Source organism: Bos grunniens, chromosome 20 (assembly GCF_055505025.1).
Source record: "Bos grunniens cultivar Pamir isolate PY7600 chromosome 20, Bosgru_T2T1.0, whole genome shotgun sequence".
In the NCBI taxonomy this organism is placed as follows: Eukaryota; Metazoa; Chordata; class Mammalia; order Artiodactyla; family Bovidae; genus Bos; species Bos grunniens.
The window spans coordinates 30,585,118-30,601,924 of NC_141184.1; the positions used below are offsets into that span (position 1 = coordinate 30,585,118).

The 16,807-nt window shown below is 37.3% G+C and overlaps 1 protein-coding gene across 5 annotated transcripts in view; it reads right to left on the reverse strand.

Moving 5' to 3' along the window:
• ZFR (zinc finger RNA binding protein) overlaps window positions 1–16,807 on the reverse strand; it is an 83,632-nt gene that overhangs the window by 47,463 nt on the left and 19,362 nt on the right. For 3 of the 5 annotated variants that reach the window (XR_015148634.1, XM_086361313.1, XM_086361312.1), the window contains 3 exons: window positions 11,104–11,386; window positions 9,340–9,484; window positions 6,112–6,330 (listed from right to left, as the gene is read on the reverse strand). Coding sequence is in view for 3 of the 5 variants with exons in the window: in XM_086361313.1 (XP_086217439.1) it covers window positions 6,112–6,330; window positions 9,340–9,484; window positions 11,104–11,386 (647 nt within the window). In the remaining 2 variants the exon portion in view is untranslated. Of the gene's footprint in view, window positions 1–6,111; window positions 6,331–9,339; window positions 9,485–11,103; window positions 11,387–12,846; window positions 12,871–16,807 lie in introns of all 5 variants that reach the window. The other 2 variants (XR_015148633.1, XM_086361311.1) reach the window with 1 other exon arrangement.

Consider the following 16,807-nt stretch of genomic DNA (forward strand, 5'->3'; position numbering starts at 1 on the left):
TTTCATTCCAATCCCAAAGAAAGGCAATGCCAAAGAATGTCCAAACTACCACACAATTGCATTCATCTCACACGCTAGTAAAGTAATGCACAAAATTCTCCAAATCAGGCTTCAGCAATACGTGAACCGTGAACTTCCAGATGTTCAAGCTGATTTTAGAAAAGGCAGAGGAACCAGAGATCAAACTGCCAACATCCGCTGGATCATGGAAAAAGCAAGAGAGTTCCAGAAAAACATGTATTTCTGCTTTATTGACTATGCCAAAGCCTTTGACTGGGTGGAACACAATAAACTGTGGAAAATTCTTCAAGAGATGGGAATACCAGACCACCTGACCTGCCTCTTGAGAAACCTGTATGCAGGTCAGGAAGCAACAGTTAAAACTGGACATGGAACAGACTGGTTCTAAATAGGAAAAAGAGTACGTCAAGGCTGTATATCATCACCCTGCTTATTTAACTTATATGCAGAGTACATCATGAGAAACACTGGGCTGGAAGAAGCACAAGCTGGAATCAAGATCGCTGGGAGAAATATCAATAACCTCAGATATGCAGATGACACCACCCTTATGGCAGAAAGTGAAGAAGAGCTAAAGAGCCTCTTGAAAGTGAAAGAGTAAGTGAAAAAGTTGGCTTAAAGCTCAACATTCAGAAAATGAAGATCATGGCATCCGGTCCCATCACTTCATGGGAAATAGATGGGGAAACAGTGGCTGACTTTATTCTTGGGGGCTCCAAAATCACTGCAGATGGTGATTGTAGCCATGAAATTAAAAGATGCTTACTCCTTGGAAGGAAAGTTATGACCAACCTAGACAGCATATTAAAAAGGAGAGACGTTACTTTGTCAACAAAGGTCTGTCTAGTCAAGGCTATGGTTTTTCCAGTAGTCATGTATGGATGTGAGAGTTGGACTATAAAGAAAGCTGAGCACCAAAGAATTGATGATTTTGAACTGTGGTGTTGGAGAAGACTCTTGAGACTCCCTTGGACTGCAAGGAGATCCAACCAGTCCATTCGAAAGGAGATCAGTCCTACGTGTTCATTGGAAGGACTGATGTTGAAACTCCAATACTTTGGCCACTTGATGCGGAGAGCTGACTCATTTGAAAAGACCCTGATGCTGGGAAAGATTGAGAGCAGGAGGAAAAGGGGACGACTGAGGATGAGATGGTTGGATGGCATCACCAACTCAATGGACATGGGTTTGGGTAGACTCTGGCAGTTGGTGATGGACAGGGAGGTCTGGCATATGAGGTTCATGGGGTTGCAAAGAGTCAGATACGACTGAGCAACTGAACTGACCAGCTTTTAAGGTCCTTTGTATTATTTAAACAACAAAAATCACTAAGCATAATATTTACAAAATAACCTCCTTCATTTGCACACATGTAGTCTAAAACTAATAAAAGGTAAGCTTAATTATAGCTTACTATTTAGCGTTTTTAAAAAAAAACAAAGCATAAACTGAAAGGTATGCTGAAGGTTCTGGAACTCTGCTAAGGGATGTCCTTTAAATTTCCTATAACTACTAGCAAACACACATACATTTCTCATAAAGCATTATGGGAAAATAAATATAATGCTATGCCTCTAAATTAAGTAAAAGCTCAATTCTGAAAAGCTAAAACAATTTCACCTAAAAAGCACCTTATTATAAATACTTATCAAATAAGTTGCATAATTATAACAGTTAGAATATAATTTTTAAAGGTACAGTATCAGAAACAAAGACTACTACCTCAGCAGTAAATACATTGTATCACAACCCATCATTTAGTAGGTACCAACACTAGAATTCATTTTCAATAAGAGATAAAAAGAATAGCTGACCTAAGCTGTAGCAGATATAAAATTGCAGACACAGAATTCAGAAGCCCTAATAATGATCTCTTTGGATGGCAATTTCACATTGTGTATCATACATATGTTCTTTAAAATGTGTATACTCTGATGTAACAGTTACAAATCCAGGAATTTATATGAGGAAAACAATTGGCAAACACACAAATCTGTACATAAAATGATTATTTTACCCAGTGCTGTTTCAAGCTTTTCCTTAATATTAAACTAAATGTTCCCAACAAAAACTTTAAAATGTAGCACAGGCATACAATAAAACAGTGTTAGTCATTAAAAACTATGTTTTTCTAAGCGTAGATCTTGGTTTCTAAATACCATTGCCATACAAGAAACCAAGGTTTCTTTGTGAAATGGCTAATTGTGAGTCTATGGCAGGAAAGGCTCAAAGTTTATTGTTGTTTTGCATTTTTATTTATTCCTTAATACTCTGTCTTATTCTGCATAGGTTATAAGGTGGTAAGGGCCATTTCAGTTCTTACCTCTTGATGTTTTTGTTATAGAGCTTGAGTGTGGGAAGCCTAGATACTGAATTTTTAAAATATTTTTTTTAATTCCTCAGAGATTTTATCTCCTACCCTTTGTCAAGTGCTATGCTGGATATTAGGGACGCAATGGTGAATCAGGCAGAGTAACGTCTTACTGTGCCAGAAAAGAAAGAAATGCTCAAAGACTAATGATGCCAAGTTCAAAAGACTCAGAATTGGTTTGAAAAGGATCCTTTACTATCCAAATTTGGGACACTGTGTGCCTCAAAAAGAAAAATGAAAGCAATGGATTACACTAAACTGAATAAAAAAGAAGCCTATAGTAACACTAAAAAAAGAAGGGGTGACGGGACTCTTCTTCAGGGAAGAATTTCTAAGAATCCGACTCATTTCACACTGATTCTTAGTAAAAGGATTTTTCATTCACCAATGGAGAGTTTGATTCAGTTACTGATTTTCAAAGGATGTAACACCTTAGAAAGATAGCTGGGCTAATAGGCCCATAGATAACTTGGTTCATTACAAAATGGAAAAAGATATCTTTAAAAAGGAAAGATCTGGTAGTCACCACTTCAATCAGTGATTATACTGACACCATTAATAAGGAATAAACTGACATTATTTATTACATGGCTGGCTTCTATGATAGCTCAGTTGGTGAAGAATCCACCTGCAATGCAGGAGACCACAGTTTGATTCCTGGGTTGGGAAGGGATAGGGTACCCACCCCAGTACTCCTGAGCGTCCCTTATGGTTCAGCTATTAAAGAATCTGCCTGCAATGTGGGAGACCTGGGTTCATCCCTGGGTTGGGAAGATCCCCTGGAAAAGGGAAAGGCTACCTACTCCAGTATTCTGGCCTGGAGAATTCCATGGACTGTCCATGGGATTGTAAAGGGTCGGACATGTAAGAGCGACTTTCACTTTATTACATGTACCTGATGTGCTGAAATGAAATGCTGACATAAGTAGTTTTACTGACTAAAAAACTGCCAGAATCTAAACATAAAGAAATCAGATAAATCCAGATTGTGGGATAGTCTACAAGACAACTTGTCTGAACTCTTCAAAAACATCAAGGCTGGGATCTTCCTGGTGGTCCAATGGTTAAGAATACACCCTCCAATGCAGGGGACACGGTTCAATCCCTGTTGGAACTAAGATCTCACATGCCACAGGGCCTGCACACCACAACTACTGAGCCTGTACTCTCCGGAGCCCATGCTTGTACTGAGCCTCAGCCTGTACTCTCTCGAGTCTGTGGCAAGCAGAGAGATACCTGCTTGCCACAATGAAGGCCTGGTATGCCGCAACTAAGATCTGACGCAACCAAACAGTAAATAAATAATATAAATTAAAAAAAAAATCAAGGTCATGAGAGATAATATAAAAATAGAAGTTATTCTGTGGTGGTGGTTTAGTCGCTAAGTCATGCCCAATTCTTGTGATCCTGTGAACTGCAGCACCCCCCAGCTCCTCTGTCCATGGGATCTCCTAGACATGTATACTGGAGTGGGTTGCCATTTACTTCTCCAGGGAATCTTTCCAACTCAGGGATTGAACCTGAGTCTCTTGCATTGCAGGTGGATTCTTTACTGTTAAGCCACCAGGGAAGCCCCAGGGGTAATTCTACATCAAAAGAAAATGAAACTAACAACCAAATACAATCTATAATCCTTGACTGGACCCTGAATTTAAGACAAAGTACAAATATATCAACTATGGAGAAAGTCTAGCCATAAAAGACATTTGTGGACAACTGAGGAAAATTTATTGGATAATATCCATGTCCAATTTCTTATCTGCATTTTGTTATATAAAAGAATGCTCCTATTCTTAGGAAATACATGTGGAAGAATTCCAGGCAAGGCACCATGTCACTGGCAACTTAGAAAACAAGGAAACATTGCTAAATCGTTTGAAAATGTGTTTAAACAGAGGAGAGTTAAGCAAATGTAACAAAATAATATTTGGTGAATCTACATAAATGTTGTATGGGCATTTGTTGTCTGTTTGTTTTTTTTTTTTTTCCCAATTTTCTGCAGAAGGAAAATTTTCTAAAATTGGGGAAAAAACATGAACCAGGGAATGGTGTATCTCTATACTTAGGGCATTCACAACAAGGAAAGCAGTTTACACTGTAGTACATATAAGACAAAATTCACTTTTTATAAAGAAACCATGATGTTTATATATGCATAATCCCATGGAAAAAAGTACAGAAAGACATGCACTAAAAAGTTAATGGTAATTAGTGTCTAGGGATAGATGCCTAGTAACTTAATTTTTCCTCCTTTTTAAATCCATAGCTTTGAGTTTAAAAATGATATATTACTTACATACTAAAGCAGTAAACAGAAATAATTATCTTCATGCTGTGTAAGGTATATTCAAGCAACTGAGAAAGACAAAGGCTGAGAGAGGCAGAGAGAAAAAGGGAAGAATAGATGAAAGGGAAAAACAAGGAATAGGAAAGGATACTATCACATTCCTTATTTATTAAAGCTGATGTGGGTTTTTTTCCTTAAGTGTCCAAATAGATTTCACTGAAATAACTCCATTTACAGTTATAACCAGTTAACCAGAGAAAGGCAGAAAAGTTGTATCATGAGTAACAAAGAATAATAATATCTCCTTATGTCAGTTCATTTCCACACAGCTGTCTTAATTAACTTACAAATATGTCCCCATTGCTCCCCTTCTCGAGCTCTCTTTGGCATTCTGTCTGCCCACAAGATAAAGACAAGACAACACAGCAGACCATACAAGGCTTTCCACACTGACATTTCCAGCCTCAATTTCCTGTTATCCTGTGTATCCTGTATTTCTGCCACAATGAACTCTTGATCCCAAACATATCATGCCTAATTTGTATCCCTAACACCATGCACAGAGTTCGACATAGAGTAAGAGATTAAAAATAATCTTTGAGGAAAAAAAAAAAAAAAAAGTGTAAAAATTCAGCAGCTACTTCTAACACCTCAACTACCAAAAAACATCAAGAGATGAAAAATGAAATTACCTATGCCACCTTAAATCCTAAATGGAACAAGACAGCATACTAAGGAATAAGTAAAATGCAAAACCAACAACAAACTATACATTAGTATAACACTAAGTGTCTTCAAAAAAGCCATGTGTGACTTTAAGCACTCCAATACTACAAAGCACCTCTGTGGAAAATGAGGAAGAACAGTGGGCACAGCAAGGTTTTAGTGATTATTCTCGGCCAGGAAAAATATATGATTACTAAAGAAAATAAATCTACTCTCTTCTTCCAAGAGATGTGTTACATAACCATCATCTATGGATGTTTATAAAGGCCCCCAATATTTTCAAATTACTTATTCCTGATGGTAAATATGAAGATATAACTCCTTGCAAGCTGAAAAAACAATGTAAATAATCTGTCAGTGGTACTTCCTGAAGTTAACCTTGAACTTTCAAATTCGTTTGGAAAAGTCAGACAGGAAATGGCCCTGTAGAATACTAGATGTTATTTTCTCTAACTGCAATGCTAGGCCCAAGGTTTTAAAAGCCCAGAGGGCATTTTTACATTCTGCTAAAATTTCCTGGCATTAAAAAAAAAAAATATTAAGAGTATGGTTCATCTGTCACACTATGTACAAATATTTGTATTAACACCTATAAATTAATTCCATTCTTGCTTTACTGGGAGTAAGATCATCCCACAGAAAACCAAGATAGTTTCTTAGTGAGTCTAATTCGCTTACTCATTTAAACACACTTTATCAGTCTTACCAGAATAGGTAACTGCCGTGGTACTATAAGTAGCACTCTGGGTATAGGATGGCACCACAGTAGCTGCAGCTGCTACTGGCTGTACGGTGGAGGATACAGGATAAATGGAGAAAGTAGTGGTAGCTGGACTTGGTGTGGCTGGTTTTATGGCTGTCACTTGTCGAGTTTGCTGGGCTTGTGTATACTGAGTTGCACCTTGGCTATAACCTGCTTTAGGGGCTAAATTGGGAAAGAGACATAAGAAAATTAGAAAGGTGAACCTTAGTTACTCAATATCCTAGAAAAAACAAACATAAACATCATTAACTGGAAATTTTATGCTAGCAATTTCTCCTTGATAAAAGGAGTAAAATTCTTATTACCAACTTCATAAAATACAACATCTATATAAATTACTATTCTTCCCCAGATGCTTTCTGTGTATTTTCAAAATGACATTTTGTCAAGATTTGCCACTAACTGAAATACCAGCACTACTTAAACCATGTCATTAACAAATAAAGTTTTAAGGAAAGAATGTGTGTGTGTGTATTTGGGCTAGTCAGTATACTTGAGAGTTATGCTTAATACTGGGAACAAAACAGAGATTGCCTCAAAGTATAGTTTAAGTCACAGTAAAATTTTCAATGCTTGATTATATGGAAGTTGTTCAAACACCATTTAAAAGAATTTTACTGATTTGTCCATAGTGAACTTCAAGCTAATTACAACCCACAAGGAGCTACTTATTTAATTCTTCAAATGTCAATAGCTCGAGTGCAGCTGTTCTTAAACGGCTGTCATTAAAGTCTCGCCTGAACTTTCTGCTGTCTTTGAACACATTAAAACCAATGTATACCCAGGGTGCAATGTTAAAAGAATCTGCCTATTGATGCAGGAGACTCAAGTTTGATCCGTGGGTAGGGAAGATCCCCTGGAGTAGGAAATGGCAACCCACTCCAGTATTCTTGCCTGGAAAATCCCACGGACAGAGGAACCTGGTGGGTGGGCTACAGTCAATGGGGTCACAAAGAGTCGGATATGACTAAGCACACACACACACACTTGAATATCTTAAGAATCTTATGAAACTTATCATCACTAAATTAATAATTAATCCCTTATTAAGGATCATTAAAGCATACAAATGTAATTTTCTGAGAAAGGCCCAAATATATCAGGGGCCAAACTCATTTACGTTTAGTTAAGTAAATGTACTTTAAATAAACAGCACTTAACAGTTTATAAAACTTTTTCTACACATAGTATGAAATCTGATCCACGTGACATACAGATGAGTACAACATTTTACAAGAAAACCCTGATGTGCAAGAGCTAAATAATTTACAAAAGTCACATGGTCATGTCAGATTTTAGACTATACCATGGTAATGTGACTCAATATTAATTCAGTACTCTTCAGCATAATCCATCAAACCTTGGTAATTAATCAGGAAGTTTATTAAAGCTCATTGTACCCACAAATCATTAGAAAGGAGACTTAAGAATAAGTCAGGATCATTATAATTCAAAACACTTTTAACCCACTTTCTAAGGGACTCATAGAATCAATCTTAGATCTAAAAGTATCCTAGAAAGAGCTGAGTCAACCACCCTGTCACAAATAAGAGATGAAATGAGGTAAGAAATCACTTGCCCATGATACTGGTAACACCAGGGCTGGAAACCAATTCTACTCTTTTCTAATTCAAGGCTCTACCCACACTCTCATGGTCCTTTAAAAATAAAAGAGTCGCCTACTTTTCAAGCTGTATTGTCACTCTGTTTATTTAACTTATATGCAGAGTATGTCATGTGAGATGATGGGCTGCATGAAGCTGGAATCAAGATTGCCGGGAGAAAAACCAATAAACTCAGATATGCAGATGATACCACCCTTATGGCAGAAAGTGAAGAACTAAAAGAGCCTCTTGATCAAAGCGAAAAAGGAGAGTGAAAAAGCTGGCTTAAAACTCAACATTAAAAAAGCTAAGATTATGGCATCCAGTCCCATCATTTTATGGCAAATAAATGGGGAAACAATGGAAACAGTGACAGACTTTATTTTCTTGGGCTCCAAAATCACTGCAGATGGTGACTGCAGCCATGAAATTAAAAAATGCTCGCTCCTTGGATGAAAAGCTATGACCAACATAGCATATTAAAAAGCAGAGTCATTACTTTGCTGGCAAAGGTCCACCTAGTCAAAGCTATGGTTTTTCCAGTCGTCTTGTATGGATGTGAGAGTTGGACTATGAAGAAAGCTGAGTGCCGAAGAATTGATGCTTTTGAACTGTTGGTGTTGGAGAAGTCTCTTGAGAGTCCCTTGGACTACAAGGAGATCAAACCAGTCAATACTAAAGGAAATCAGTCCTGAATATTCATTGGAAGGACTGATGCTGAAGCTCCAATACTCTAGCCACCTGATGTGAAGAACTGACTCCTTGGAAAAGACCCTGATGCTGGGAAAGATTGAAGGCGGGAGGAGAAGGGGATGACAGAGCATGAGATGTCTGGATGGCATCACTGACTCGATGGACATGAGTTTGAGCAGGCTCTGGCAGTTGGTGATGGACAGGGAGGCCTGGCATGCTGCAGTCCATGGGATCATAAAGAGCTGCACACACTGAGCAACTGAACTGACTAACTTTTCAGAACTTGGAGAGCTTTGGCCTTAAAGGTGCTCAGTTAAATTTCTATGAAAAAAATCCATCTTTTAAAGACTACAGATATGTAGGCTTCTTTGCAAACAAAACAGTTCCTGCATTCAAACCATTAATATATATTGTACTATCAGTGGCTGATAACAATACCAACTGTCATTACAGATCAGAGAAAGATGAATTAAAAATATGGGTCCACAAAATAGAAACCACCATCAGGGCCTCCACTAATTACAAAGGAAGGTATGTCTGGGCATTTCTGGGCAAAAAGCAGGCAGCCAGAAATTACTGCCACAACTTCTTTTGTACAGCTTATTTCAGCAGAAAAAGAACTGTAAGCTGAAGATCAGACATGAAACACACTTCCAAGAGAGAAGGACATGATTATGAACTACCTCCAGGGCCTCCTCTCTTTGGGACTCAAAGGCATTTTTATACAGAAAGAGGACATGGCTAGAACCTGCCTCTCAAGGTAATATAACACAAGAAGTTTAGATGGATTCAAAAGCCTATCTTCATTAAATAACACCTTGAATAATATGTTTCAACAGTGTACAATGAAAGGGTAGTATGTTAATAAACTCACCTGTCTGATAGTAGGTCTCAGCAACGGAAGGCTGAGGCTGGGCGGCGGCAGCTACAGCAGCAGCAGTTGCTGTTGGTTGTTGGTAGTACTGCTTACTATCATAAGCTACAGCAGGAGCTGTGGATCTTACATATGAGTATGAATCCTAAAGAAAGAGAATGAAATCTTGCTATCAGTGAAGTGGCAGAGGGAAAAAACCTCATCTTTGCCACATTAAAAATCTAACAAAGGAAAACAGAAACCTAAATATGTATGAATATAAACAGAAGATTCAAATTCAATACAAAGGGGATTCATTTGGGACTTCATCAAATAAGGTCAAAATCATTTTAGGCAGCATGCTTAACTTTTACAATTGAAAAAAATCATCAAAAAAAAACATTATTTAAAAATTAATTTTATTTAAAAATTGCATGGTAGATCTGCCTTAAAGATGGATTCCAGAGTAAAGAACACCTGGACGTTCTAAGCTTTGTGACTTGTTTCAGCTTTCTTTTTGTTCGTCCTTATTTACCACTATTTATTAACATAATGATGAGTAAAAGCTTCCAGGTGGAGGGAAGGTAAACAGAGGTTCTAAGGGAAAGGAGTATTATTTACAAATCTCCAAAGCAATGAAGATCAAGGTGAGCTGGTGAATTCTAGCACTGTATATAGTGAGGAGGGCTTGGGATGCACACAGGTAGAAAGACTGAAGAAGCAGGCAGGACCCAGAAAATGATGGGCTTCATACACCCTATTAAAAATAATAAAATTTATTATATTGTCTTTGGACATAAGGAAAACAATCACACGTCAAAGTAATTCTGAATTTAGAAATCTGCTAAATATCAATAGCAAATGCTAATAATGCTGATCCATATGTCAATTTCTTAGATAACAAAATAAATCTATTTTAGAAAGAATATTAAAAAATCAGAAGCTCCAAAGTTTAAAAACCAGATCTTAAAAGTAAACAAACAAAAAATGGGTTAAAAGAATTAGGACCAAATTTATTAAATAAGCAAGTAGTAATTTAGTGCCATACTAGACATAAGAGACCATATTTTTATAAAGAGAATTAAGAGCTTTATGTTCCCATAAACCTAACAAGAAGCAATTAGATGACTTAAGGGCAGGATCAATTTCTGTTATAGATAAACAGTATCTCGAGGGGAAGAAGTACACATAGGCAATAGACTTTCCACAGTGTTTCAGGAAGACATTATGTAATTTGCTTTAATGGCATTCCAGCATGTGGGTTCCCACACCAGAGGCTGAACCCATGCTCCGTGCAGTGGAAGTGCCAGGGACTGGCAGGTAACCACTGCACTGCCAGGGAAGTCCTGACACTATGCAATTTGTTTGTCCCACATAGCTGAAGCTCATGGTTCTCAAAATAGACATAGGGGTGTCCCAAGTGGATAAATAATTCCACAGTACCAACAAGGGGCAGAAGACCTTATATGTCTTAATTTTTCTCAAAAACTTGTTATAAGATTAAAATATTTAGCCAGTAATTAATTTTTTTTTAAATTAAAGCAAACATATATATAGAGTGAAGTGAAATGGACTGGGAGATTATTAATATAAAACTCACTGCAAGGAAGCTTAATCCCTGGAGTATGCCCCCAGATTACCTAGGAATACACACTCACTTTTCTCTATCATTAGAGGTATATTTTGCAAGACTCAAGTTTGAAAAGTATTGGCTTAGACATTACATTAAACACTGATGTCAGTGAACCTGTATGTTAAGGTTAATGAAAGCAGAAGCTTTCTTACCTGGTAGTTCTGTGTAGTAGCTGGGGGTGGTGGTGGAGGTGCTTCTTGTTGCCTCTGTGTATAACCATAGTCAGTCGCTGTGTGTGCAGTGGGGTAACCTCCATAAGCAGCAGCTGTTGCAGCAGCTGCAACAGCGACTGGAGCAGGCCTGGCAACTGCAACTGTGGCGGCTGCTGGTGCATAGGCAGCAGTAACTGTGTGAGCAGCTACTGGAGCCTGATGGACAGTGTAGCTAGCAACGGTGGTTGGATGAGAGTAGGCTACACCCGAAGCTGGCTGCTGGCTATATTGTGGAGTAGAAGAATAAACAAAATACAATTTAATTTTTAAAATCTAGGAATTCAATCAACTTAAAAGCACATTTCCCAGTAATTTAATCATGGACTACAAAAGAACAGGTATGAACTTAATAAACCGCCTAATCAAATATCCTATTTGTTATTGTTGTGTAATTTTCATCCCTTAATCTGAATAAATTAAGACAGTCACACTTATTGTTTCAGATCAAAAGATCATTATCACAAAGCAGGGAGGACAAACTGAGATAAGAAGCAGTATTAGGAAGAAAAACTAATCAAATCAGGAGCTTAAAAAAGTATCTGCTGTATGTAAAGTTCTTTATTATGTTCTATAGTTTTAAAATACTGTATTCTAGCTCCAATTAAGGAAAACATTTAAGGTAGAAACTGTTACTGACATGACTTAAGAAATACTTCTGATGCTCTAAGGCAGTGGTTCTCAACTAGGGGAGACTATGCCCTCCTGGAGATACCTGGTCATGTCTGGAGATATTTTTGATGATCAAACTGCAGAGGAGAAGGTGGTGATGTGTGCTACTTGTATTTAGTGGGTAGAGGTAAGTGATGCTGTTATATATCCTATAAAGGACAGCTATCCACAACAAAGAATTATCCAAAGAATGCCAACAGTGCTGAGGTTGAGAAATCCTTCTCTAGAGTACAGATTTTACAATGCAGTATCTGTTATATTAGATACATTTTCCAGGTTATAGGCAGCAATCATTATACACATTTCTTTCTCTCTTAAAAATGTAGCACATGCTGCAAAAGGAGACCTAAGTCAGATGCTTTGCAATCATAACCATTTAGACCTCAAAGAGACAAAACCATTTTCCAAAACTCTAAATTAAATGAATCTTCAGGTAAAGTTCTTAAAATAACATTTACTTTAATTTTTAATTTGAGAGCCTATGTCACATAAAACAAGGCCCACAGATGTTAGCATATAAAAACATTTTTGTTGTTTTAGGTTCTCTGTTAAGTAATACATTCACAATCACACCTGCTAAAGCTCTATTACCAAGGCAGAAATGCCTTCTTAAAAAAAAAGGATAGCCCCAACAGTTATTTAGCTGACAGGTTTTAGTTGACCATACGTTTTAATACGAGTCAAAAGTTAAGTACAGCTAAGAAAAAAATACCTGACATAGCTGAAGCTGCACTAATAAACTAGTGTGCCTGATTCATGGGTTACAGTACAGGATATTCTTCACTGGTATGCACAATACCAAAAAAATATGGCATAGAATTAAAATCTGGGACCATCATATTTTAACTGTATTACGGAAAACACTGACAATTAGAATGTATTCAAAAAGAATCAGTATGAAGTTTATAAATATGGGTATTATTTTACATAAAAAGTAGAGGACCTGGGGACATTCAGTCTAGAAAAGGTGACCTTGGAATTTATGATAGCTGCCTTCTAATAGAAGAGACTTACTCCATGCTGCTCCAGAGAACAGAACTAGAACCAATGGATGGAAGGGTGGCAGATTTCAGCCCAATATGAAAAAGAAAAAAAAACAAAAACTTAGAACAGAGTCCAAAGAAACTCTTATAATTTCTATTTGGATGAGGTTTTCCACATTTTGACACTAAAAATTAGCTAACATTTTCTACATATATGCCAATTATAAGACAAGAAAAAGGAAGTTTAAACTGCCAATAGTGGGAAATTAGATGGGCATTGACATTTTCTATGGATAATTCCACATTGTTAAGAAAAATTCCAGTAACGTATACTTCTTCAAAATTCCTAGAACCGAGAAAAAGAATCATGTTTAAAATATAAATGCACCAGTTCTGTGGAACTTGTATTTAACATTTACTGGTAAGATTTCGCACATACAGGCTATATGGCTACATAAAAATCCAGAGTCTTTAATTCCTGTACTGTTTCCATTCATCTCACTGCTCTTCATCGAGCATCTGTTCACGTTTTATGCTCCCCAAAATGTGTCCTATAGGACAAAAAGCAAAAGTTGGAGTAGAATAGGAATATCAAATATTCCTATTCCAAGGCAATTTGATGTATACTGCCTCTGATCTTTAGAAGTCCACACAGCTTGGGGACGGATGACCTTGTGTTCTGGTTTATGCCTATTGCCCCACATATTTATTAATAGTATTCTCACTCTCCTATGTCCCAATTTGAACAATAAATTTTATAGTCACCCTTCCCAGCAGCCATATAAAAAAGATGCCAGTGCATTTAGCAATTACCATATATTTACATTCTTAAGGTTAACTAATCTAACTTGCTCTGTACAACCAGGTCCCTAACTGGAACCACAGCCTCCACCAAAGCATCATGAAGGATGATGATCCACTCTCAGTTCCCAGGTAGTCAAGAGCTAGGGCAGCTGACAGCAGTTAAGAATAAATATTCTCTGATCTGTTATCTTAGATCCATCTGGGAAATTCTTTTTCAATTTCAAATACCTTTAGAAAAACGGTCTTTTACATGACACAGATGACCACAATGGACTACACTAACTCAGTGAAGTATCAAGTAGCTAAGTCTAAACAATTTTTAAGAATTCAGGCCAAGTTCAAATTAGTTTATGTAAAATTAGTCTTAAGTTGAGACAGTTCAAATCAAGGTTTTTGCCTAGTCTCGAGTGTTAGAATAAAAGGTAAGTTATACCTCTATATAAAATTTAAGACTTAACCATCTTTATGGAGAAGAAAATGGCAAACCACTCCAGTATTCTTGCCTGGCAAATCCCAAGGTTAGAGGAGCCTGGTGGGCTACAGTCTATGAGGTCGCATAAAATCGGACACAACTGAGTACACACGCACAACTGTCTTTAAGTTGTTTCTTAAATAGGGAACTCCCTGGCAGTCCAGTGGTTAGGACTCTGAACTCTCACTGCCAATGGCCCCAGTTCAATCCCTGGTTGGAAACTAAAATCCCACAAGTCATGTGCTCCCCTCCACCAATCTTAAATAAACCAGGACATAAAATAAAAACCCACATCCTATGCCACAGAAATAATCTGTGAAATGAGATTTTCATTTACCAAACAACCAGGAGAGCAGAAGCTTTTATTTAGATGATAATATCCTTTGTGAATAAATTTAATCAGTTTCGGTCAGTTTTAAAGTTTAACAAACTAAAAAACAAATTATGAAACAAACATAGGAAACCAACATGGGTAAGAAAGCTTAAGAAATAATCAGACATAAAATAGGAATGGTATTTCTCTTGAGGGGGGAGCATTTAGGATATTATTGATATTAAAGAGTAAAAAATAAATGTTTCATATTCCTGAACTGTTTACCTTCAGCTAAAGATGTTCAAACCACCACACAACTGCACTCATTTCACATGCAAGGTAATGCTCAAAATTCTTTAAGCTAGACTTCAATAGCATGTGAACCAAGAATTTGCAGATATATAAGCTGGATTGAGAAAAGGCAGAGAAACCAGAGATCAAATTGCCAACATTCACTGAATCATAGGAAAAGCAAGAGAATTTCAGCAAAGTATCTACTTCTGCTTCATTGACTATGTTAAAGTCTTTGACTGTGTGGATCACAATAAACTGTGGTAAATTCTTAAAGAAATGGGAATACCAGACCACCTTACCTGTCTCCCGAGAAACCTGTCTGCAGACTAGGAAGCCACAGTTAGAACCAGACATGGAACAACAGACTGGTTCAAAATTGGGAAAGGAGTACATCAAGTTTGTATACTGTTACCCTGCTTATTTAACTTCTATGCCGAGTACATCATGCAAAATGCTGGGCTCGATGAAGCAGAAGCTGTAATCAAGACTGCTGGGAGAAACAGCAACTACATCAGAAACACAGCTTATACTACCCTAATGGCAGAAAGCAAAGAGTAACTGAAGAGTCTCTTGATGAAGGTGAAAAGAGAGAGTGAAAAAGCTGGCTTAAAACTCATCAAGAAAACTAAGATCATGGCATCTGGCCCTATCACTTCATAGCAAATAGATGGAGAAAAAGTGGAAACAATGGCAGATTTTATTTTCTTGGGCTCCAAAATCATTCCGGATTGTGACTACAGCCATGAAATTAAGATGCTTGCCCTTGGAAGGAAAGCTATGACAAACCTAGACAGCATATTAAAAAGCAAAGACATCACTTTGCTGACAAAGGTCCGTAGAGTCAAAGCTATGATTTTTCCAGTAGTCATGTACAAATGTTGAGAGTTGGACCATAAAGAAGGCTAAGTGACAAAAAATTACGCTTTCAAATTGTGGTGCTGGAGAAGACAACGAGAGTTACTTGAACAGCAAGAAGATCAAACCAGTCAATCCTAAAGGAAATAAACTCTGAATATTCATTGAAGGATTGATGCTGAAGCTCCAATACTTTGGCCACCTGATGTGAAGGGCTGACTCATTGGAAAAGACCCTGATGCTGGGAAAGGTTGAGGGCAGGAGGAGAAGGGGACAACAGAGGATGAGATGGCTGGATGGCATCATCAACTCAATGGACATGAGTCTGAGTAAACTCCTGGAGATAGTGAAGGCCTGGTGTGCTGCAGTCCATAGGGTCACAAAGAATCAGACACGTCTTGGCAACTGAACAACAACAAAGCTGAAAGTGAAGACAGAAGCCTTATCAAAATAAACAGCCAGCCAAAATGACCAGGTATTACTACAAACTGAAAAAGAAACAAGAATGATTCCATGGGAAATGGATAACTCAAAGCAACAGGTAAGAATTTTCAAAATCTCCAATTTGTATCTACAAAATAAGAACTTTACACTTGTTAGAAGATAAAAATGAAGGACATGAACAAGGTAAAGAAAATGATTAAAGAGAAAGGATAAATATAGCAGGTCTAAAATTCTAACAAGAAGGAATTTCTAGAGAAAAGAAAAAAAGCAGATGGAAGAAATTAAGAAATAAAATTTCCCACCCTTGAAGGGAGGAATGTATTTTCAAATTCAGAGGTCTACAGAGTGCAGAACAGAAAGAAAGGACAACACTGACATTTAGCATTTCATAACACCTCAAGACAAAGAGAAAAATCCTTTAACTCTCCAGACACAAACAAAATAGGTTACCTACACACAACTAAATGAAAATCAGACTTATTTTTAACACTAGTGGCTGGAAGACAATATGGTAATGTCTTGAAAATTCAAGGGAAAATGGTTATCAATGTGGAGTTCTGCACCCAGCTAAACTATTAACACAGAATATAGATTCTGACATTTAAGGTCTGAAGTTTACCTCCTATATGCCTTTTCTTAGGAAGCTACATGAAAATGTACTTCAGCAAAAAATAAAACAAGAAAAATACCATGGAATTCCACAAACAGTGGATTCAAACCACGAGAGTGATAAAAGCCCAGGTCAGCAATAATACAAAGGCCCAGATGAGACTGCAAACAAAGGAAGGGCAGAAGCCTCCAGGAGAAAGA